General features: G+C 41.2%; 1 protein-coding gene and 6 pseudogenes across 20 annotated transcripts in view; all 7 read left to right on the forward strand.

Annotated features, from left to right (window-relative positions):
- The window catches only part of LOC146717655 (protocadherin alpha-C2-like), a 214,921-nt gene that overhangs the window by 98,059 nt on the left and 93,365 nt on the right, over positions 1 to 23,497 (forward strand). The window contains exon 1 of one of the 20 annotated variants that reach the window (XM_085479052.1): positions 13,535 to 16,073. The exons of the other annotated variants lie outside the window; for them this stretch is intronic. Within the exon in view, the coding sequence (XP_085335178.1) occupies positions 13,692 to 16,073 (2,382 nt within the window). The 5' untranslated portion in view covers positions 13,535 to 13,691. Of the gene's footprint in view, positions 1 to 13,534; positions 16,074 to 23,497 lie in introns of those variants that run through there. 20 annotated transcript variants of the gene reach the window in all.
- LOC146717661 (protocadherin alpha-3 pseudogene) lies at positions 271 to 3,035 on the forward strand (annotated as a pseudogene).
- LOC146717662 (protocadherin alpha-3 pseudogene) lies at positions 3,494 to 6,242 on the forward strand (annotated as a pseudogene).
- On the forward strand, positions 7,111 to 9,759 carry LOC146717663 (protocadherin alpha-3 pseudogene; annotated as a pseudogene).
- LOC146717664 (protocadherin alpha-3 pseudogene) lies at positions 10,155 to 12,919 on the forward strand (annotated as a pseudogene).
- On the forward strand, positions 16,995 to 19,583 carry LOC146717665 (protocadherin alpha-3 pseudogene; annotated as a pseudogene).
- Positions 20,346 to 23,208, forward strand: LOC146717666 (protocadherin alpha-10 pseudogene; annotated as a pseudogene).

Here is a 23,497-nt window from a genome sequence, read left to right on the forward strand (position 1 = left end):
GCCGCAACAATTATAATAATAATTAAGTCACATTTCTGATATGTGCATTGCTCTTTGTCTCTGGTTACTCAAAGGATAGACAGATAGCACATTAAGCTGATATACGCCTTGACAATTGTATTATTCATATTTGCTCATATTTTCATGTTTTGTGAAAAGGAGATAAGGCAAGTTTTAATTCAATTTGGTTTATATATATGCTACACCTGTCTTTAAATAAATATATAAGGGAGCTGGACATTATTTGCCATTACCAGATTGGCATCTTGATGCATTTATCTTGAAGGCTTAAACGAACTTATGAGATTGTTTTGTGATAATGTAGTATTTTTAAATGACCACATGGGGACATTGTAGACCATCACATTTTCATAGTGCTGTTGGTTGTTCGAAGCTCCTCCTAGATTTAGATGATGGTGACGATGATGCTTTGCAGGGCTTTGTTACAAGAGGGGCAGTATGAGAATACATTGTGCGATCATCGCTTTGTCCTTTACTTCTTATATACACGGAAATCTGGATTCTGCCACTCTAATTTCACCTTGAAGACTACGATCCATATGCTGTGCTCGCACAGGATAGAAAATGTCGACAGGGAGGATACGCAGTTCTTTTGGGATTTATGTAGTCGTTGTTCTTTTGGATTGCTGCTGGCAAGTGGTGACTGGGCAGCTCTCTTACTCTGTATCAGAGGAGGTAAACCCGGGGACTACTGTGGGAAATCTCGCTAAAGATCTAAATCTTAACGTGCATGACTTGAGGACGCGTATGTTTCAGATTGTTAGCGGATCAAAGAGAAATTATTTCGATATAAATTTGAAAACGGGTAGTCTCTATGTCAGTGAAAGAATCGACCGTGAGGAGCTTTGCGCAAAAGCTGCAATATGTACTATTAGCGTAGAGGCCGTGATCAACAATCCACTGAAGCTTTATCGTTTAGATGTAAATGTAGTCGATATTAATGATAATGTGCCACATTTTCCTGAGAATTTGCAGTATCTTAATATTGCGGAAAGTACTGTGCCAGGGGGGAAATTTGGATTTATAGGGGCATCGGATCTTGACGTTGGAAAGAATGACGTTAGTTCATACAAGTTGAGTCAAAATGATTACTTTTCTTTAGAGGTCCACAAAGGAAGGGATAGTGTGTCTGCCGAGCTGGTGCTACAGAAAGCTCTAGACCGAGAAATACAACCTACTGTTAATCTTACCGTGACTGCTATCGACAGCGGAAACCCACCCAAGTCAGGAACATTGCAAATCATTGTAAATGTCTTAGACATTAATGACAACGCTCCGGTTTTCAGTAGCGCTTTGTATAAAACACAGATTCATGAAAATCTACCAATGGGTAAAACAATTATATTTTTAAATGCAACAGACGCAGATGACGGATTAAATGCTGAAACTGAATATTCTTTTAGAAGTAAAGGTCAGGATCATGTTTTAAATGTATTTCAAATAGACTCTAAAACGGGAGCGATTTCAATTAAAGGTAAAATCGATTACGAAGAAAGTTCTGCATTTGAGATTCATGCTGAGGCCACTGACAAAGGCCAGCCTCCGATGTCTGCTCATTGTAAAGTGTTGGTAGAAGTGCTGGATCTAAATGACAACGCTCCTGAGATCACGGTAACGTCACTACTAAATACAGTGAAAGAAGACGCGGAAGTAGGTGCAGCCATTGCACTTGTCTCGGTTTTGGATAAAGATGGTGGGAATAACGGGGCAGTGAAAGCTGTGATTGCAAATGAGACTCCATTTAAACTGGACACAAACTATAGAAATTATTACTCTTTAGTGGTTACTGGTCCGCTTGACAGAGAAACTACAGACGAGTACAATGTTACTATAATAGCAACTGATGAAGGAGCTCCTCCTCTCTCCAGCACCAGCATAATTAGTGTTCACGTTTCTGATGTCAATGACAACTCGCCTCGCTTCTCTGATCCGATACTTAATATTTATGTTAAAGAAAACAGTCCAGTAGGAGCAGTCATTAAAACTCTGACTGCAACTGATGCTGATGTCGATAAAAATGGTCAAGTGAGCTATTCTTTTTTAAAAAGCAGCAGTGACTCACTACCGTTTCCTACAATGATTAATATCAACTCAGAGACAGGAGATATAATCAGCCTGCAGTCTTTTAACTACGAGGAGTTAAAAACATTCCAGTTTAAAGTTCAGGCCACAGACTCTGGTGTTCCTCCGCTCAGCAGCAACGTCACTGTCAACGTTTTAATCCTGGATGAAAATGACAACAGTCCCACGATTCTCGCGCCATATTCTGAGCACGGCTCCGTTAACAGTGAGAGCATCCCCTATTCTGCTGAAGCGGGATACTTTGTGGCAAAGATCAGGGCTGTAGACGCGGACTCTGGATACAATGCACTGCTTTCTTATCACCTGTCTGAGCCCAAAGGAAACAACTTGTTCAGGATCGGAACCAGCACCGGGGAGATCAGGACTAGGAGGAGAATGAGTGACAATGACCTCAAAACTCACCCCTTGGTGATCTTGGTCTCTGATAACGGAGAACCCTCCCTGTCAACTACTGTGTCTATTGATGTGGTGGTGGTTGAAAGCACGGCTGAAATCCAGACTCCGTTCAGACATGTGCCTGTAAAGGAGGACAGCTTCTCGGATTTGAACCTGTATCTGCTGATCGCCATTGTGTCGGTGTCCGTCTTCTTTCTGCTCAGCCTCATCACTTTAATAGCAGTCAGATGCCACAGGACAGATGGCACTTTCAGCAGGTACAGCGCCCCCATGATCACCACCCACCCTGACGGGAGCTGGTCTTACTCTAAAGCTACTCAGCAGTATGATGTGTGTTTCAGCTCAGACACGCTCAAGAGTGACGTGGTGGTTTTCCCCGCCTCGTTTCCACCTGTAGATGCAGAATTGATCAGTATTAACGAAGGAGACACTTTTACCAGGACTCAGACTTTACCTACCAAAGAAAAGGTGAGTCCATGAAATTTTAAAATACTTGCATATTGTCATTCCTCGTCATTGCAGATTAAACGGTACCATTTTTTCTTATCTTAGCATGGTGTATCTTCTGACTTAAACTAGATTCCAAATATATATATGCTTCAGCTTTAAAACGTTTAGTTGTGCCAATTTAATAATATCCATCATTTGGACAGCAGTGCGTTCATGTAGTTGTCCATGGTGCTGGTGTAGGCATTCTAGCATATATAAAAATGTGATCTGAAGGCCGCAATAATTATAATAATAATTAAGTCACATTTCTGATATGTGCATTGCTCTTTGTCTCTGGTTACTCAAAGGATAGACAGATAGCACATTAAGCTGATATACGCCTTGACAATTGTATTATTCATATTTGCTCATATTTTCATGTTTTGTGAAAAGGAGATAAGGCAAGTTTTAATTCAATTTGGTTTATATATATGCTACACCTGTCTTTAAATAAATATATAAGGGAGCTTGACATTATTTGCCATTACCAGATTGGCATCTTGATGCATTTATCTTGAAGGCTTAAACGAACTTATGAGATTGTTTTGTGATAATGTAGTATTTTTAAATGACCACATGGGGACATTGTAGACCATCACATTTTCATAGTGCTGTTGGTTGTTCGAAGCTCCTCCTAGATTTAGATGATGGTGACGATGATGCTTTGCAAGGCTTTGTTACAAGAGGGGCAGTATGAGAATACATTGTGCGATCATCGCTTTGTCCTTTACTTCTTATATACACGGAAATCTGGATTCTGCCACTCTAATTTCACCTTGAAGACTACGATCCATATGCTGTGCTCGCACAGGATAGAAAATGTCGACAGGGAGGATACGCAGTTCTTTTGGGATTTATGTAGTCGTTGTTCTTTTGGATTGCTGCTGGCAAGTGGTGACTGGGCAGCTCTCTTACTCTGTATCAGAGGAGGTAAACCCGGGGACTACTGTGGGAAATCTCGCTAAAGATCTAAATCTTAACGTGCATGACTTGAGGACGCGTATGTTTCAGATTGTTAGCGGATCAAAGAGAAATTATTTCGATATAAATTTGAAAACGGGTAGTCTCTATGTCAGTGAAAGAATCGACCGTGAGGAGCTTTGCGCAAAAGCTGCAATATGTACTATTAGCGTAGAGGCCGTGATCAACAATCCACTGAAGCTTTATCGTTTAGATGTAAATGTAGTCGATATTAATGATAATGTGCCACATTTTCCTGAGAATTTGCAGTATCTTAATATTGCGGAAAGTACTGTGCCAGGGGGGAAATTTGGATTTATAGGGGCATCGGATCTTGACGTTGGAAAGAATGACGTTAGTTCATACAAGTTGAGTCAAAATGATTACTTTTCTTTAGAGGTCCACAAAGGAAGGGATAGTGTGTCTGCCGAGCTGGTGCTACAGAAAGCTCTAGACCGAGAAACACAACCTACTGTTAATCTTACAGTGACTGCTGTCGACAGCGGAAACCCATCCAAGTCAGGAACATTGCAAATCATTATAAATGTCTTAGACAATAATGACAACGCTCCGGTTTTCAGTAGGGCTTTGTATAAAACACAGATTCATGAAAATCTACCAATGGGTAAAACAATTATATTTTTAAATGCAACAGACGCAGATGACGGATTAAATGCTGAAACTGAATATTCTTTTAGAAGTAAAGGTCAGGATCATGTTTTAAATGTATTTCAAATAGACTCTAAAACGGGAGCGATTTCAATTAAAGGTAAAATCGATTACGAAGAAAATCCTGCATTTGAGATTCATGCTGAGGCGACTGACAAGGGTCAGCCTCCGATGTCTGCTCATTGTAAAGTGTTGGTAGAAGTGCTGGATCTAAATGACAACGCTCCTGAGATCACGGTAACGTCACTACTAAATACAGTGAAAGAAGACGCGGAAGTAGGTGCAGCCATTGCACTTGTCTCGGTTTTGGATAAAGATGGTGGGAATAACGGGGCAGTGAAAGCTGTGATTGCAAATGAGACTCCATTTAAACTGGACACAAACTATAGAAATTATTACTCTTTAGTGGTTACTGGTCCGCTTGACAGAGAAACTACAAACGAGTACAATGTTACTATAATAGCAACTGATGAAGGAGCTCCTCCTCTCTCCAGCACCAGCATAATTAGTGTTCACGTTTCTGATGTCAATGACAACTCGCCTCGCTTCTCTGATCCGATACTTAATATTTATGTTAAAGAAAACAGTCCAGTAGGAGCAGTCATTAAAACTCTGACTGCAACTGATGCTGATGTCGATAAAAATGGTCAAGTGAGCTATTCTTTTTTACAAAGCAGCAGTGACTCACTACCGTTTCCTACAATGATTAACATCAACTCTGAGACTGGAGATATAATCAGCCTGCAGTCTTTTAACTACGAGGAGTTAAAAACATTCCAGTTTAAAGTTCAGGCCACAGACTCTGGTGTTCCTCCGCTCAGCAGCAACGTCACTGTCAACGTTTTAATCCTGGATGAAAATGACAACAGTCCCACGATTCTCGCGCCATATTCTGAGCACGGCTCCGTTAACAGTGAGAGCATCCCCTATTCTGCTGAAGCGGGATACTTTGTGGCAAAGATCAGGGCTGTAGACGCAGACTCTGGATACAATGCGCTGCTTTCTTATCACCTGTCTGAGCCCAAAGGAAACAACCTGTTCAGGATCGGAACCAGCACCGGGGAGATCAGGACTAAGAGGAGAATGAGTGACAATGACCTCAAAACTCACCCCTTGGTGGTCTTGGTCTCTGATAACGGAGAACCCTCCCTGTCAGCTACTGTGTCTATTGATGTGGTGGTGGTTGAAAGCACGGCTGAAATCCAGACTCAGTTCAGACATGTGCCTGTAAAGGAGGATAGCTTCTCGGATTTGAACCTGTACCTGCTGATCGCCATTGTGTCGGTGTCCGTCATCTTTCTGCTCAGCCTCATCACTTTAATAGCAGTCAGATGCCACAGGACAGACGGCGCTTTCAGCAGGTACAGCGCCCCCATGATCACCACCCACCCTGACGGGAGCTGGTCTTACTCTAAAGCTACTCAGCAGTATGACGTATGTTTCAGCTCAGACACGCTCAAGAGTGACGTGGTGGTTTTCCCCGCCTCGTTTCCACCTGTAGATGGAGAACTGATCAGTATTAACGGAGGAGACACTTTTACCAGGACTCAGACTTTACCTACCAAAGAAAAGGTGAGTCCATGAAATTTTACCAAAGAGAAGGTAAGAAATTAGCAAAAACAATGCAATGCATAAATCCATGCCTTGGGTAATCTCCATGTTTTGTTTGCTTATTGTTGTTGTTGTTTTTAAGTGGAATATGTTAGTACTAACTCCACAAACTATTTAAAGATGTGATTTTTCTTTATCGGTTTGGAGTTGAGTTGAAATGTACAGTTGTTAATAAGCCAAAATAAACAAAGTTCATGAGCCTTTCGAGTTTAGACAGAACGTTATTGTCGCTATCCGTGGTGCTGAAATCAGAAAGGTGCAAGTTGCCGGTCATTTGGAGGGTGCATCAGGGGACTTAATTGGGGCACGGTCGACAAAGACAAGTGTTTTCCCTGGAAACTTGACATACAATTCATGATAGATCTTTTTACTTAGTGGAGAATGGTGTAAAGTTTGTTTTATCACATTTAGCAAGGTTATTCGACCGCTTATTCAATCACCTTCGCTCTCATACTTTTAGAAATTAGGAAAATGTGTTTATTTTATGTCATAATAGTAGTAAGTTCTTGCTGTATCTTTCTTGTGTCGAAATATTTTCAATAAGGTCTGTCAATTCTAACTCGTGTACTTTTAGACGGGGTATCACCAAGAGGAAAGTTATGATTTTTTTTCTTTGTTAACTGAGAATTAATCAGAATGGGAAAAGGAAAAAAAATCCTTTGAAATGCACCATAACATATAAATTAACAGGGTTATGTTCATAATTAATGAGAAGTTGATCGCTTTGGACGGGTGGGTAGTCATTTAATTGTTGCTGTTCCTAAAGCTTAAATGCAGTTATTTTACATTACCAGATGGTGGCACTGAAGACCATGACATCTAGATGTTATTTCTAAAGGCATAAGACTCCACCCAGAAACAGAGGATGATCTTTCTCTGGGCTTTGTAACAAAGAGGCGCAGAGCGAGAGAGAAAGGGCGAAAAATCTATCAGGCTGACTTGTTGTGATTGCCTTTGTTTGCGGATATCTGACGGTTGCTGGTGGACACAAAGTGTGCCTGATTTCGGTGGATTTAATCATGCAATTCCCAACAAAAACAGATATTTTGCGGGCTTATTCTGTGGCCGTGCTGCTGAATTATTGCTGGGAAGCGGTGTCTGGACAGCTCTCGTACTCTGTATCGGAGGAGGAAAATACTGGGACATCTGTTGGAAATATTGCCAAAGATCTAAATCTCAATGTACAGGATTTAGAGTCTCGTAGGTTTCAGATTGTTAGTGGATCACAGAAGAAGTATTTCGATGTGAATTTAAAAACTGGTGTTCTTTATGTCAGCGAAAGAATCGACCGCGAGGAGCTTTGTGGAAGGGCTTCAAAATGTACTGTCAATGTAGAGGCGGTGATCAACGTCCCGCTGAAGCTTTATCGCTTAGAGATAAATATAAAAGATATAAACGACAACGCACCAGTTTTCTCTGAGAAGCTGCAGTCACTTGATGTTCCAGAAAATACTTTACCGGGAGTCAAATTTGGACTGATAGAGGCATCAGATTTGGATGTCGGTAAAAACGGTGTTAATACATATAAACTTAGTAATAACGACTATTTTACATTAGATATTCATAAAGGAGAAGACAGCGTGTCTGCTGAGTTAGTACTGCAGAAATCGTTAGACAGAGAGCAGGATTCTGTTATAAAACTCACGCTGACTGCAGTAGACGGAGGAAACCCACCCAAGTCAGGGACATCGCTTATTATCATTTCCGTGATGGATACTAATGACAACCATCCCGTGTTCAGTAAGTCTTTGTACAAAATTAAAATTCCTGAAAACTTGTCCAGTGGGTCGACAGTGATTACGCTGAATGCAACAGACACAGATGAGGGTTCCAACAGTGAAATTGAATATTCTTTGAGAAAAAAAGGTCAAGATCATATTTTAGATTTATTTGAAATTAATTCAAAAACGGGAGTGATTTCAGTTAAGGGTAAAGTCGATTATGAAAAGAATCGTGCATTTGAGATCCATGCGGAGGCAAGTGACAAGGGTCAGCCTCCGATGTCTGCTCATTGCAAAGTGTTGGTAGAAGTGCTGGATCTAAATGACAACGCTCCTGAGATCACGGTAACGTCACTACTAAATACAGTGAAAGAGGACGCGGAAGTAGGTGCAGCCATTGCGCTTGTCTCGGTTTTGGATAAAGATGGTGGGAATAACGGGGCAGTGAAAGCTGTGATTGCAAATAAGACTCCATTTAAACTGGACACAAACTATAGAAATTATTACTCTTTAGTGGTTACTGGTCCGCTTGACAGAGAAACTACAGACGAGTACAATGTTACTATAATAGCAACTGATGAAGGAGCTCCTCCTCTCTCCAGCACCAGCATAATTAGTGTTCACGTTTCTGATGTCAATGACAACTCGCCTCGCTTCTCTGATCCGATACTTAATATTTATGTTAAAGAAAACAGTCCAGTAGGAGCAGTCATTAAAACTCTGACTGCAACTGATGCTGATGTCGATAAAAATGGTCAAGTGAGCTATTCTTTTTTAAAAAGCAGCAGTGACTCACTACCGTTTCCTACAATGATTAACATCAACTCAGAGACAGGAGATATAATCAGCCTGCAGTCTTTTAACTACGAGGAGTTAAAAACTTTCCAATTTAAAGTTCAGGCCACAGACTCTGGTGTTCCTCCACTCAGCAGCAACGTCACTGTCAACGTTTTAATCCTGGATGAAAATGACAACAGTCCCACGATTCTCGCGCCATATTCTGAGCACGGCTCCGTTAACAGTGAGAGCATCCCCTATTCTGCTGAAGCGGGATACTTTGTGGCAAAGATCAGGGCTGTAGACACAGACTCTGGATACAACGCGCTACTTTCTTATCACCTGTCTGAGCCCAAAGGAAACAACTTGTTCAGGATCGGAACCAGCACCGGGGAGATCAGGACTAAGAGGAGAATGAGTGACAATGACCTCAAAACTCACCCCTTGGTGGTCTTGGTCTCTGATAACGGAGAACCCTCCCTGTCAGCTACTGTGTCTATTGATGTGGTGGTGGTTGAAAGCACGGCTGAAATCCAGACTCAGTTCAGACATGTGCCTGTAAAGGAGGACAGCTTCTCGGATTTGAACCTGTATCTGCTGATCGCCATTGTGTCGGTGTCCGTCATCTTTCTGCTCAGCCTCATCACTTTAATAGCAGTCAGATGCCACAGGACAGACGGCACTTTCAACAGATACAGCGCCCCCATGATCACCACCCACCCTGACGGGAGCTGGTCTTACTCTAAAGCTACTCAGCAGTATGATGTGTGTTTCAGCTCAGACACGCTCAAGAGTGACGTAGTGGTTTTCCCCGCCTCGATTCCACCTGTAGATGCAGAACTGATCAGTATTAACGAAGGAGACACTTTTACCAGGACTCAGACTTTACCTACCAAAGAAAAGGTGAGTCCATGAAATTTTAAAATACTTGCATATTGTCATTCCTCGTCATTGCAGATTAAACGGTACCATTTTTTCTTATCTTAGCATGGTGTATCTTCTGATTTAAACTAGATTCCAAATATATATATGCTTCAGCTTTAAAACGTTTAGTTGTGCCAATTTAATAATATCCATCATTTGGACAGCAGTGCGTTCATGTAGCTGTCCATGGTGCTGGTGTAGGCATTCTAGCATATATAAAAATGTGATCTGAATGCCGCAACAATTATAATAATAATTAAGTCACATTTCTGATATGTGCATTGCTCTTTGTCTCTGGTTACTCAAAGGATAGACAGATAGCACATTAAGCTGATATACGCCTTGACAATTGTATTATTCATATTTGCTCATATTTTCATGTTTTGTGAAAAGGAGATAAGGCAAGTTTTAATTCAATTTGGTTTATATATATGCTACACCTGTCTTTAAATAAATATATAAGGGAGCTGGACATTATTTGCCATTACCAGATTGGCATCTTGATGCATTTATCTTGAAGGCTTAAACGAACTTATGAGATTGTTTTGTGATAATGTAGTATTTTTAAATGACCACATGGGGACATTGTAGACCATCACATTTTCATAGTGCTGTTGGTTGTTCGAAGCTCCTCCTAGATTTAGATGATGGTGACGATGATGCTTTGCAGGGCTTTGTTACAAGAGGGGCAGTATGAGAATACATTGTGCGATCATCGCTTTGTCCTTTACTTCTTATATACACGGAAATCTGGATTCTGCCACTCTAATTTCACCTTGAAGACTACGATCCATATGCTGTGCTCGCACAGGATAGAAAATGTCGACAGGGAGGATACGCAGTTCTTTTGGGATTTATGTAGTCGTTGTTCTTTTGGATTGCTGCTGGCAAGTGGTGACTGGGCAGCTCTCTTACTCTGTATCAGAGGAGGTAAACCCGGGGACTACTGTGGGAAATCTCGCTAAAGATCTAAATCTTAACGTGCATGACTTGAGGACGCGTATGTTTCAGATTGTTAGCGGATCAAAGAGAAATTATTTCGATATAAATTTGAAAACGGGTAGTCTCTATGTCAGTGAAAGAATCGACCGTGAGGAGCTTTGCGCAAAAGCTGCAATATGTACTATTAGCGTAGAGGCCGTGATCAACAATCCACTGAAGCTTTATCGTTTAGATGTAAATGTAGTCGATATTAATGATAATGTGCCACATTTTCCTGAGAATTTGCAGTATCTTAATATTGCGGAAAGTACTGTGCCAGGGGGGAAATTTGGATTTATAGGGGCATCGGATCTTGACGTTGGAAAGAATGACGTTAGTTCATACAAGTTGAGTCAAAATGATTACTTTTCTTTAGAGGTCCACAAAGGAAGGGATAGTGTGTCTGCCGAGCTGGTGCTACAGAAAGCTCTAGACCGAGAAATACAACCTACTGTTAATCTTACCGTGACTGCTATCGACAGCGGAAACCCACCCAAGTCAGGAACATTGCAAATCATTGTAAATGTCTTAGACATTAATGACAACGCTCCGGTTTTCAGTAGCGCTTTGTATAAAACACAGATTCATGAAAATCTACCAATGGGTAAAACAATTATATTTTTAAATGCAACAGACGCAGATGACGGATTAAATGCTGAAACTGAATATTCTTTTAGAAGTAAAGGTCAGGATCATGTTTTAAATGTATTTCAAATAGACTCTAAAACGGGAGCGATTTCAATTAAAGGTAAAATCGATTACGAAGAAAGTTCTGCATTTGAGATTCATGCTGAGGCCACTGACAAAGGCCAGCCTCCGATGTCTGCTCATTGTAAAGTGTTGGTAGAAGTGCTGGATCTAAATGACAACGCTCCTGAGATCACGGTAACGTCACTACTAAATACAGTGAAAGAAGACGCGGAAGTAGGTGCAGCCATTGCACTTGTCTCGGTTTTGGATAAAGATGGTGGGAATAACGGGGCAGTGAAAGCTGTGATTGCAAATGAGACTCCATTTAAACTGGACACAAACTATAGAAATTATTACTCTTTAGTGGTTACTGGTCCGCTTGACAGAGAAACTACAGACGAGTACAATGTTACTATAATAGCAACTGATGAAGGAGCTCCTCCTCTCTCCAGCACCAGCATAATTAGTGTTCACGTTTCTGATGTCAATGACAACTCGCCTCGCTTCTCTGATCCGATACTTAATATTTATGTTAAAGAAAACAGTCCAGTAGGAGCAGTCATTAAAACTCTGACTGCAACTGATGCTGATGTCGATAAAAATGGTCAAGTGAGCTATTCTTTTTTAAAAAGCAGCAGTGACTCACTACCGTTTCCTACAATGATTAATATCAACTCAGAGACAGGAGATATAATCAGCCTGCAGTCTTTTAACTACGAGGAGTTAAAAACATTCCAGTTTAAAGTTCAGGCCACAGACTCTGGTGTTCCTCCGCTCAGCAGCAACGTCACTGTCAACGTTTTAATCCTGGATGAAAATGACAACAGTCCCACGATTCTCGCGCCATATTCTGAGCACGGCTCCGTTAACAGTGAGAGCATCCCCTATTCTGCTGAAGCGGGATACTTTGTGGCAAAGATCAGGGCTGTAGACGCGGACTCTGGATACAATGCACTGCTTTCTTATCACCTGTCTGAGCCCAAAGGAAACAACTTGTTCAGGATCGGAACCAGCACCGGGGAGATCAGGACTAGGAGGAGAATGAGTGACAATGACCTCAAAACTCACCCCTTGGTGATCTTGGTCTCTGATAACGGAGAACCCTCCCTGTCAACTACTGTGTCTATTGATGTGGTGGTGGTTGAAAGCACGGCTGAAATCCAGACTCCGTTCAGACATGTGCCTGTAAAGGAGGACAGCTTCTCGGATTTGAACCTGTATCTGCTGATCGCCATTGTGTCGGTGTCCGTCTTCTTTCTGCTCAGCCTCATCACTTTAATAGCAGTCAGATGCCACAGGACAGATGGCACTTTCAGCAGGTACAGCGCCCCCATGATCACCACCCACCCTGACGGGAGCTGGTCTTACTCTAAAGCTACTCAGCAGTATGATGTGTGTTTCAGCTCAGACACGCTCAAGAGTGACGTGGTGGTTTTCCCCGCCTCGTTTCCACCTGTAGATGCAGAATTGATCAGTATTAACGAAGGAGACACTTTTACCAGGACTCAGACTTTACCTACCAAAGAAAAGGTGAGTCCATGAAATTTTAAAATACTTGCATATTGTCATTCCTCGTCATTGCAGATTAAACGGTACCATTTTTTCTTATCTTAGCATGGTGTATCTTCTGACTTAAACTAGATTCCAAATATATATATGCTTCAGCTTTAAAACGTTTAGTTGTGCCAATTTAATAATATCCATCATTTGGACAGCAGTGCGTTCATGTAGTTGTCCATGGTGCTGGTGTAGGCATTCTAGCATATATAAAAATGTGATCTGAAGGCCGCAATAATTATAATAATAATTAAGTCACATTTCTGATATGTGCATTGCTCTTTGTCTCTGGTTACTCAAAGGATAGACAGATAGCACATTAAGCTGATATACGCCTTGACAATTGTATTATTCATATTTGCTCATATTTTCATGTTTTGTGAAAAGGAGATAAGGCAAGTTTTAATTCAATTTGGTTTATATATATGCTACACCTGTCTTTAAATAAATATATAAGGGAGCTTGACATTATTTGCCATTACCAGATTGGCATCTTGATGCATTTATCTTGAAGGCTTAAACGAACTTATGAGATTGTTTTGTGATAATGTAGTATTTTTAAATGACCACATGGGGACATTGTAGACCATCACATTTTCATAGTGCTGTTGGTTGTTCGAAGCTCCTCCTAGATTTAGATGATGGTGACGATGATGCTTTGCAAGGCTTTGTTACAAGAGGGGCAGTATGAGAATACATTGTGCGATCATCGCTTTGTCCTTTACTTCTTATATACACGGAAATCTGGATTCTGCCACTCTAATTTCACCTTGAAGACTACGATCCATATGCTGTGCTCGCACAGGATAGAAAATGTCGACAGGGAGGATACGCAGTTCTTTTGGGATTTATGTAGTCGTTGTTCTTTTGGATTGCTGCTGGCAAGTGGTGACTGGGCAGCTCTCTTACTCTGTATCAGAGGAGGTAAACCCGGGGACTACTGTGGGAAATCTCGCTAAAGATCTAAATCTTAACGTGCATGACTTGAGGACGCGTATGTTTCAGATTGTTAGCGGATCAAAGAGAAATTATTTCGATATAAATTTGAAAACGGGTAGTCTCTATGTCAGTGAAAGAATCGACCGTGAGGAGCTTTGCGCAAAAGCTGCAATATGTACTATTAGCGTAGAGGCCGTGATCAACAATCCACTGAAGCTTTATCGTTTAGATGTAAATGTAGTCGATATTAATGATAATGTGCCACATTTTCCTGAGAATTTGCAGTATCTTAATATTGCGGAAAGTACTGTGCCAGGGGGGAAATTTGGATTTATAGGGGCATCGGATCTTGACGTTGGAAAGAATGACGTTAGTTCATACAAGTTGAGTCAAAATGATTACTTTTCTTTAGAGGTCCACAAAGGAAGGGATAGTGTGTCTGCCGAGCTGGTGCTACAGAAAGCTCTAGACCGAGAAACACAACCTACTGTTAATCTTACAGTGACTGCTGTCGACAGCGGAAACCCATCCAAGTCAGGAACATTGCAAATCATTATAAATGTCTTAGACAATAATGACAACGCTCCGGTTTTCAGTAGGGCTTTGTATAAAACACAGATTCATGAAAATCTACCAATGGGTAAAACAATTATATTTTTAAATGCAACAGACGCAGATGACGGATTAAATGCTGAAACTGAATATTCTTTTAGAAGTAAAGGTCAGGATCATGTTTTAAATGTATTTCAAATAGACTCTAAAACGGGAGCGATTTCAATTAAAGGTAAAATCGATTACGAAGAAAATCCTGCATTTGAGATTCATGCTGAGGCGACTGACAAGGGTCAGCCTCCGATGTCTGCTCATTGTAAAGTGTTGGTAGAAGTGCTGGATCTAAATGACAACGCTCCTGAGATCACGGTAACGTCACTACTAAATACAGTGAAAGAAGACGCGGAAGTAGGTGCAGCCATTGCACTTGTCTCGGTTTTGGATAAAGATGGTGGGAATAACGGGGCAGTGAAAGCTGTGATTGCAAATGAGACTCCATTTAAACTGGACACAAACTATAGAAATTATTACTCTTTAGTGGTTACTGGTCCGCTTGACAGAGAAACTACAAACGAGTACAATGTTACTATAATAGCAACTGATGAAGGAGCTCCTCCTCTCTCCAGCACCAGCATAATTAGTGTTCACGTTTCTGATGTCAATGACAACTCGCCTCGCTTCTCTGATCCGATACTTAATATTTATGTTAAAGAAAACAGTCCAGTAGGAGCAGTCATTAAAACTCTGACTGCAACTGATGCTGATGTCGATAAAAATGGTCAAGTGAGCTATTCTTTTTTACAAAGCAGCAGTGACTCACTACCGTTTCCTACAATGATTAACATCAACTCTGAGACTGGAGATATAATCAGCCTGCAGTCTTTTAACTACGAGGAGTTAAAAACATTCCAGTTTAAAGTTCAGGCCACAGACTCTGGTGTTCCTCCGCTCAGCAGCAACGTCACTGTCAACGTTTTAATCCTGGATGAAAATGACAACAGTCCCACGATTCTCGCGCCATATTCTGAGCACGGCTCCGTTAACAGTGAGAGCATCCCCTATTCTGCTGAAGCGGGATACTTTGTGGCAAAGATCAGGGCTGTAGACGCAGACTCTGGATACAATGCGCTGCTTTCTTATCACCTGTCTGAGCCCAAAGGAAACAACCTGTTCAGGATCGGAACCAGCACCGGGGAGATCAGGACTAAGAGGAGAATGAGTGACAATGACCTCAAAACTCACCCCTTGGTGGTCTTGGTCTCTGATAACGGAGAACCCTCCCTGTCAGCTACTGTGTCTATTGATGTGGTGGTGGTTGAAAGCACGGCTGAAATCCAGACTCAGTTCAGACATGTGCCTGTAAAGGAGGATAGCTTCTCGGATTTGAACCTGTACCTGCTGATCGCCATTGTGTCGGTGTCCGTCATCTTTCTGCTCAGCCTCATCACTTTAATAGCAGTCAGATGCCACAGGACAGACGGCGCTTTCAGCAGGTACAGCGCCCCCATGATCACCACCCACCCTGACGGGAGCTGGTCTTACTCTAAAGCTACTCAGCAGTATGACGTATGTTTCAGCTCAGACACGCTCAAGAGTGACGTGGTGGTTTTCCCCGCCTCGTTTCCACCTGTAGATGGAGAACTGATCAGTATTAACGGAGGAGACACTTTTACCAGGACTCAGACTTTACCTACCAAAGAAAAGGTGAGTCCATGAAATTTTACCAAAGAGAAGGTAAGAAATTAGCAAAAACAATGCAATGCATAAATCCATGCCTTGGGTAATCTCCATGTTTTGTTTGCTTATTGTTGTTGTTGTTTTTAAGTGGAATATGTTAGTACTAACTCCACAAACTATTTAAAGATGTGATTTTTCTTTATCGGTTTGGAGTTGAGTTGAAATGTACAGTTGTTAATAAGCCAAAATAAACAAAGTTCATGAGCCTTTCGAGTTTAGACAGAACGTTATTGTCGCTATCCGTGGTGCTGAAATCAGAAAGGTGCAAGTTGCCGGTCATTTGGAGGGTGCATCAGGGGACTTAATTGGGGCACGGTCGACAAAGACAAGTGTTTTCCCTGGAAACTTGACATACAATTCATGATAGATCTTTTTACTTAGTGGAGAATGGTGTAAAGTTTGTTTTATCACATTTAGCAAGGTTATTCGACCGCTTATTCAATCACCTTCGCTCTCATACTTTTAGAAATTAGGAAAATGTGTTTATTTTATGTCATAATAGTAGTAAGTTCTTGCTGTATCTTTCTTGTGTCGAAATATTTTCAATAAGGTCTGTCAATTCTAACTCGTGTACTTTTAGACGGGGTATCACCAAGAGGAAAGTTATGATTTTTTTTCTTTGTTAACTGAGAATTAATCAGAATGGGAAAAGGAAAAAAAATCCTTTGAAATGCACCATAACATATAAATTAACAGGGTTATGTTCATAATTAATGAGAAGTTGATCGCTTTGGACGGGTGGGTAGTCATTTAATTGTTGCTGTTCCTAAAGCTTAAATGCAGTTATTTTACATTACCAGATGGTGGCACTGAAGACCATGACATCTAGATGTTATTTCTAAAGGCATAAGACTCCACCCAGAAACAGAGGATGATCTTTCTCTGGGCTTTGTAACAAAGAGGCGCAGAGCGAGAGAGAAAGGGCGAAAAATCTATCAGGCTGACTTGTTGTGATTGCCTTTGTTTGCGGATATCTGACGGTTGCTGGTGGACACAAAGTGTGCCTGATTTCGGTGGATTTAATCATGCAATTCCCAACAAAAACAGATATTTTGCGGGCTTATTCTGTGGCCGTGCTGCTGAATTATTGCTGGGAAGCGGTGTCTGGACAGCTCTCGTACTCTGTATCGGAGGAGGAAAATACTGGGACATCTGTTGGAAATATTGCCAAAGATCTAAATCTCAATGTACAGGATTTAGAGTCTCGTAGGTTTCAGATTGTTAGTGGATCACAGAAGAAGTATTTCGATGTGAATTTAAAAACTGGTGTTCTTTATGTCAGCGAAAGAATCGACCGCGAGGAGCTTTGTGGAAGGGCTTCAAAATGTACTGTCAATGTAGAGGCGGTGATCAACGTCCCGCTGAAGCTTTATCGCTTAGAGATAAATATAAAAGATATAAACGACAACGCACCAGTTTTCTCTGAGAAGCTGCAGTCACTTGATGTTCCAGAAAATACTTTACCGGGAGTCAAATTTGGACTGATAGAGGCATCAGATTTGGATGTCGGTAAAAACGGTGTTAATACATATAAACTTAGTAATAACGACTATTTTACATTAGATATTCATAAAGGAGAAGACAGCGTGTCTGCTGAGTTAGTACTGCAGAAATCGTTAGACAGAGAGCAGGATTCTGTTATAAAACTCACGCTGACTGCAGTAGACGGAGGAAACCCACCCAAGTCAGGGACATCGCTTATTATCATTTCCGTGATGGATACTAATGACAACCATCCCGTGTTCAGTAAGTCTTTGTACAAAATTAAAATTCCTGAAAACTTGTCCAGTGGGTCGACAGTGATTACGCTGAATGCAACAGACACAGATGAGGGTTCCAACAGTGAAATTGAATATTCTTTGAGAAAAAAAGGTCAAGATCATATTTTAGATTTATTTGAAATTAATTCAAAAACGGGAGTGATTTCAGTTAAGGGTAAAGTCGATTATGAAAAGAATCGTGCATTTGAGATCCATGCGGAGGCAAGTGACAAGGGTCAGCCTCCGATGTCTGCTCATTGCAAAGTGTTGGTAGAAGTGCTGGATCTAAATGACAACGCTCCTGAGATCACGGTAACGTCACTACTAAATACAGTGAAAGAGGACGCGGAAGTAGGTGCAGCCATTGCGCTTGTCTCGGTTTTGGATAAAGATGGTGGGAATAACGGGGCAGTGAAAGCTGTGATTGCAAATAAGACTCCATTTAAACTGGACACAAACTATAGAAATTATTACTCTTTAGTGGTTACTGGTCCGCTTGACAGAGAAACTACAGACGAGTACAATGTTACTATAATAGCAACTGATGAAGGAGTTCCTCCTCTCTCCAGCACCAGCATAATTAGTGTTCACGTTTCTGATGTCAATGACAACTCGCCTCGCTTCTCTGATCCGATACTTAATATTTATGTTAAAGAAAACAGTCCAGTAGGAGCAGTCATTAAAACTCTGACTGCAACTGATGCTGATGTCGATAAAAATGGTCAAGTGAGCTATTCTTTTTTAAAAAGCAGCAGTGACTCACTACCGTTTCCTACAATGATTAACATCAACTCAGAGACAGGAGATATAATCAGCCTGCAGTCTTTTAACTACGAGGAGTTAAAAACTTTCCAATTTAAAGTTCAGGCCACAGACTCTGGTGTTCCTCCACTCAGCAGCAACGTCACTGTCAACGTTTTAATCCTGGATGAAAATGACAACAGTCCCACGATTCTCGCGCCATATTCTGAGCACGGCTCCGTTAACAGTGAGAGCATCCCCTATTCTGCTGAAGCGGGATACTTTGTGGCAAAGATCAGGGCTGTAGACACAGACTCTGGATACAACGCGCTACTTTCTTATCACCTGTCTGAGCCCAAAGGAAACAACTTGTTCAGGATCGGAACCAGCACCGGGGAGATCAGGACTAAGAGGAGAATGAGTGACAATGACCTCAAAACTCACCCCTTGGTGGTCTTGGTCTCTGATAACGGAGAACCCTCCCTGTCAGCTACTGTGTCTATTGATGTGGTGGTGGTTGAAAGCACGGCTGAAATCCAGACTCAGTTCAGACATGTGCCTGTAAAGGAGGACAGCTTCTCGGATTTGAACCTGTATCTGCTGATCGCCATTGTGTCGGTGTCCGTCATCTTTCTGCTCAGCCTCATCACTTTAATAGCAGTCAGATGCCACAGGACAGACGGCACTTTCAACAGATACAGCGCCCCCATGATCACCACCCACCCTGACGGGAGCTGGTCTTACTCTAAAGCTACTCAGCAGTATGACGTGTGTTTCAGCTCAGACACGCTCAAGAGTGACGTGGTGGTCTTCCCCGCCTCGTTTCCACCTATAGATGGAGAACTGATCAGTATTAACGAAGGAGACACTTTTACCAGGACTCAAACTTTACCTAACAAAGAGAAGGTAAGCGCATATTGGTCTTAAATATCCTGGAATGTTATTTATTGTGCAAAACCACGGTCGAGAACAGAGTATGAATCAATAGGGGTTCACCCGAATTAAATTAAAAGAACTTAATTGCCACGAAAAAAATGGGGATAAATCCAGTTCAAGTTAACTAATAAAATAAATCACTTGGATATATTTTGTTAGGCTTCTTTTACGCATACTCATAGTTTGTGGTATTTACTTCTAGCAAAAGATGTGCAGATTTTGAATCATACCCTAAACGTTGTTCTTCATGGTACTGAACGGACGATTATGCACGATGCCAACATGCTGGGCAGTTATACTGTACTTTAAATAATGTCTCGCTAAACATGTGTTCGAGTATTCATATCCTGGCTTTGTTAACCTTAACAGGTTGCAGCAATGTATATTCAAAACAATTCTGAAAAAAAACCTCTTTTTACATGGCTTGGTTCTGTTAATTTCTCAGTTTTGTATTGTAAATATTTTTATTGTCTGAATAATGCTGAAGGTATCATATATTAGTATATGTCTATGAGAGTTCATTCATAATTTTTTTTATAAATGTATGAATTTAAAAAAAACCCTGAATGATAACAGTATTCAGAATAATGCCAGAATGGCAGCACGTCATGGTTGTTGTTCCTCAAAGCACACAACTGTTTAGCTAGATAATTAAGGACACTTAATCTCCTGATATTGAATGCACTTCTGGAAAATGTCCACACGGGGACATTGTAGACCATCAGATTTGAATTTCGTCTTTGGTGTCTCGGACTCCTCCCAGAGTGTATTTTTCTGCAATTCAGACAAAGAGAATCGGAGGGCGAAAGAGAACGGCGACAACCATTTTCTGATTCATGGGAGATGAGTCAAAAAGCATCACTCTCATGTCTTACTCTGTTTAATTGTTTGAATTTGTTAATGTAATATACGGGTTTGAATTAATCCGCTTCCCGGTGAATGTAAGAATGAATATACTGGGCAAATCGAGCTGTATATGGATATATCTCGTCTTCGTGCTGCTGGATTGTTACTCTGAAACGGTTTCTGGGCAGCTCTCTTACTCCGTCTCAGAGGAGGTGAATCTGGGGACTGTTGTCGGAAATGTCGCGAAAGATCTGAACATCAATGTCCAGGATTTGGAGCCCCGCATGTTTCAAATCGTTACTGGATCAAAGAGGAAATATTTCGAGGTAAATCTAAAAACTGGAGCCCTCTATGTTAACGGGAGAATAGATCGAGAAGAGCTTTGTGGTAATGACGCCAAATGCTCACTCAGTGTAGAAGCTGTTATTAATAATCCACTGAAACTGTACCGTATGGAAATTACGATTTTAGATGTAAATGATAATTCTCCTTTATTTGAGAGTACGTTGCAATCAATGAACATTACTGAGAGCACAGCGGCGGGAGCAAAATTTCCTCTGCATCAAGCTCACGATGCTGACGTGGGTAAAAACACTGTAAACACCTACAGGCTGAGTCAAAATGAACATTTCTCTCTTGATGCACACAAAGTTCAGGGTGTAACTCCTGAGATGGTGCTTCAGAAAGTTTTAGACAGGGAAAAACAGTCTGTGATTACGCTCACACTGACTGTCATCGATGGGGGAACACCTGCTAAATCCGGAAGCATGACAATAATAGTTAATGTACTGGACGTTAATGACAATCCTCCCGTTTTCAGCCAAAGGTTGTATAAAGCTAGAGTTTACGAAAATGTTAAAATAGGCACATCAATAATTACATTAAATGCGACTGATTTAGATGAAGGACAAAATGGAAAAGTGATATATTCATTTAGTGAAGTTGGTCAGGGGAAACAAACTAATTCATTTGTTATAGATGAGAAAACAGGAACTGTAACGAATAAAAGGAATATTGACTATGAAGAAAGTAATGCTTTTGAACTTCGAGTACAAGCCAGTGATGGAGCCTCTTCCCCTCTCACGTCACATGCCAAATTACTGATTGAGGTTTTAGATGTTAATGACAACCCACCTGAAATTTCAGTCACATCGTTATTGAACACTGTTAAAGAGGATGCATCAGTTGAAACAGCCATTGCTCTTGTTTCAGTATTTGATAAAGATGGAGGTAAAAATGGGATGGTGACATGTAAAATTTCCAATAATGTTCCTTTTAAATTGGAGTCAAATTATAAGAATTCATATTCATTAGTTGTAGACGGTCCTCTTGACCGAGAGACTGCACCTCAGTACAACATCAGCATCACTGCTACTGATGAGGGCAGCCCACCTCTCTCCAGCACGAGTGTTATAACTGTTCATGTGTCAGATGTAAATGACAACAAACCTCAGTTTTCAGAAAGTGTGATCAACATCTACGTGAAAGAAAACAGTCCAGTAGGAGCAGTTATTAAAACAGTGACAGCAGTTGATGCAGACATTGATCAAAATAGTCAGGTGAGTTATTCCTTTTTACAAAGCAGCAGTGACTCAGTGCCGTTTTCTACATTATTAAACATCAACTCAGAGACTGGAGATATAATCAGCCTGCAGTCTTTTAACTATGAGGAGTTAAAAACGTTCCAGTTTAAAGTTCAGGCCACAGACTCTGGTGTTCCTCCGCTCAGCAGCAACGTCACTGTCAACGTTTTAATTCTGGATGAAAATGACAACAGTCCTACGATTCTCGCGCCATACTCTGAGCACGGCTCTGTAAACAGTGAGAACATCCCCTATTCTGCTGAAGCGGGATACTTTGTGGCAAAGATCAGGGCTGTAGACGCAGACTCTGGATACAATGCGCTGCTTTCTTATCACCTGTCTGAGCCCAAAGGAAACAACCTGTTCAGGATCGGAACCAGCACCGGGGAGATCAGGACTAAGAGGAGATTGAGTGACAATGACCTCAAAACTCACCCCTTGGTGGTCTTGGTCTCTGATAACGGAGAACCCTCCCTGTCAGCTACTGTGTCGGTTGATGTGGTGGTGGTTGAAAGCACGGCTGAAATCCAGACTCCGTTCAGACATGTGCCTGTAAAGGAGGACAGCTTCTCGGATTTGAACGTGTATCTGCTGATCGCCATTGTGTCTGTGTCCGTCATCTTCCTGCTCAGCCTCATCACTTTAATAGCAGTCAGATGCCACAGGACAGACGGAACTTTCAGCAGGTACAGCGCCCCCATGATCACCACCCACCCTGATGGGAGCTGGTCTTACTCTAAAGCTACTCAGCAGTATGACGTGTGTTTCAGCTCAGACACACTCAAGAGTGACGTGGTAGTTTTCCCCGCCCCGTTTCCACCTGTAGATGGAGAACTGATCAGTATTAACGAAGGAGACACTTTTACCAGGACTCAGACTTTGCCTAACAAAGAGAAGGTAAGGAAGTATTACATTTCGTATTCACTGCTGCACTTCTTCGTTTGGAAATCTTAAAAGCCTAATGTAATTTATCTTCATCTCGTAGTTTTTATCATCTTTAGCAATACATTTACACACTTCTTAGCTGTGACTAAAATAATACAAATGCGAAGAAATTACTGTTGCTGAGTTTACAGCACGACAGGATCTTCTCCAACTCTGTGTTGTTGTTCTCTTTTCTGTTGTAACGTGAATTTTTCATGGCAGTTTCGCATTATCACGCATTTGTCGCTCTCCGTGGTGCTCAACGTATGTGTCCTTGTCGGGTTCACGTGCACGGTTAAGGATGTGTTTTGACATATTTAGTAGACGTTAAACAACGTATCACAACATCGATAACGTTTTTAAACATACCCCTATATATTTAACATTTGTGCTCGCTTCTCTCTTCACTTTAAACAAACAAGTGTATTTGCCCGATTATTTTTTAAATTTAGCATTTAAAATATCACATACCTTAACATCTTTCCATAATAAAATGTTAATTGTAATCATCCGTTTAACTGATGAACTATTATTTCTAACCTTTAATCTAGTGATTTATACTACTCTTTTTAAACACTAGGAATATACAGTGCACCATTGT

The sequence above is a fragment of the Copadichromis virginalis genome, linkage group LG2 (assembly GCF_057382275.1).
Source record: "Copadichromis virginalis isolate Kocher_CV1m ecotype Utaka linkage group LG2, C_Virginalis_male_GT1.1, whole genome shotgun sequence".
Lineage (NCBI taxonomy): Eukaryota > Metazoa > Chordata > Actinopteri > Cichliformes > Cichlidae > Copadichromis > Copadichromis virginalis.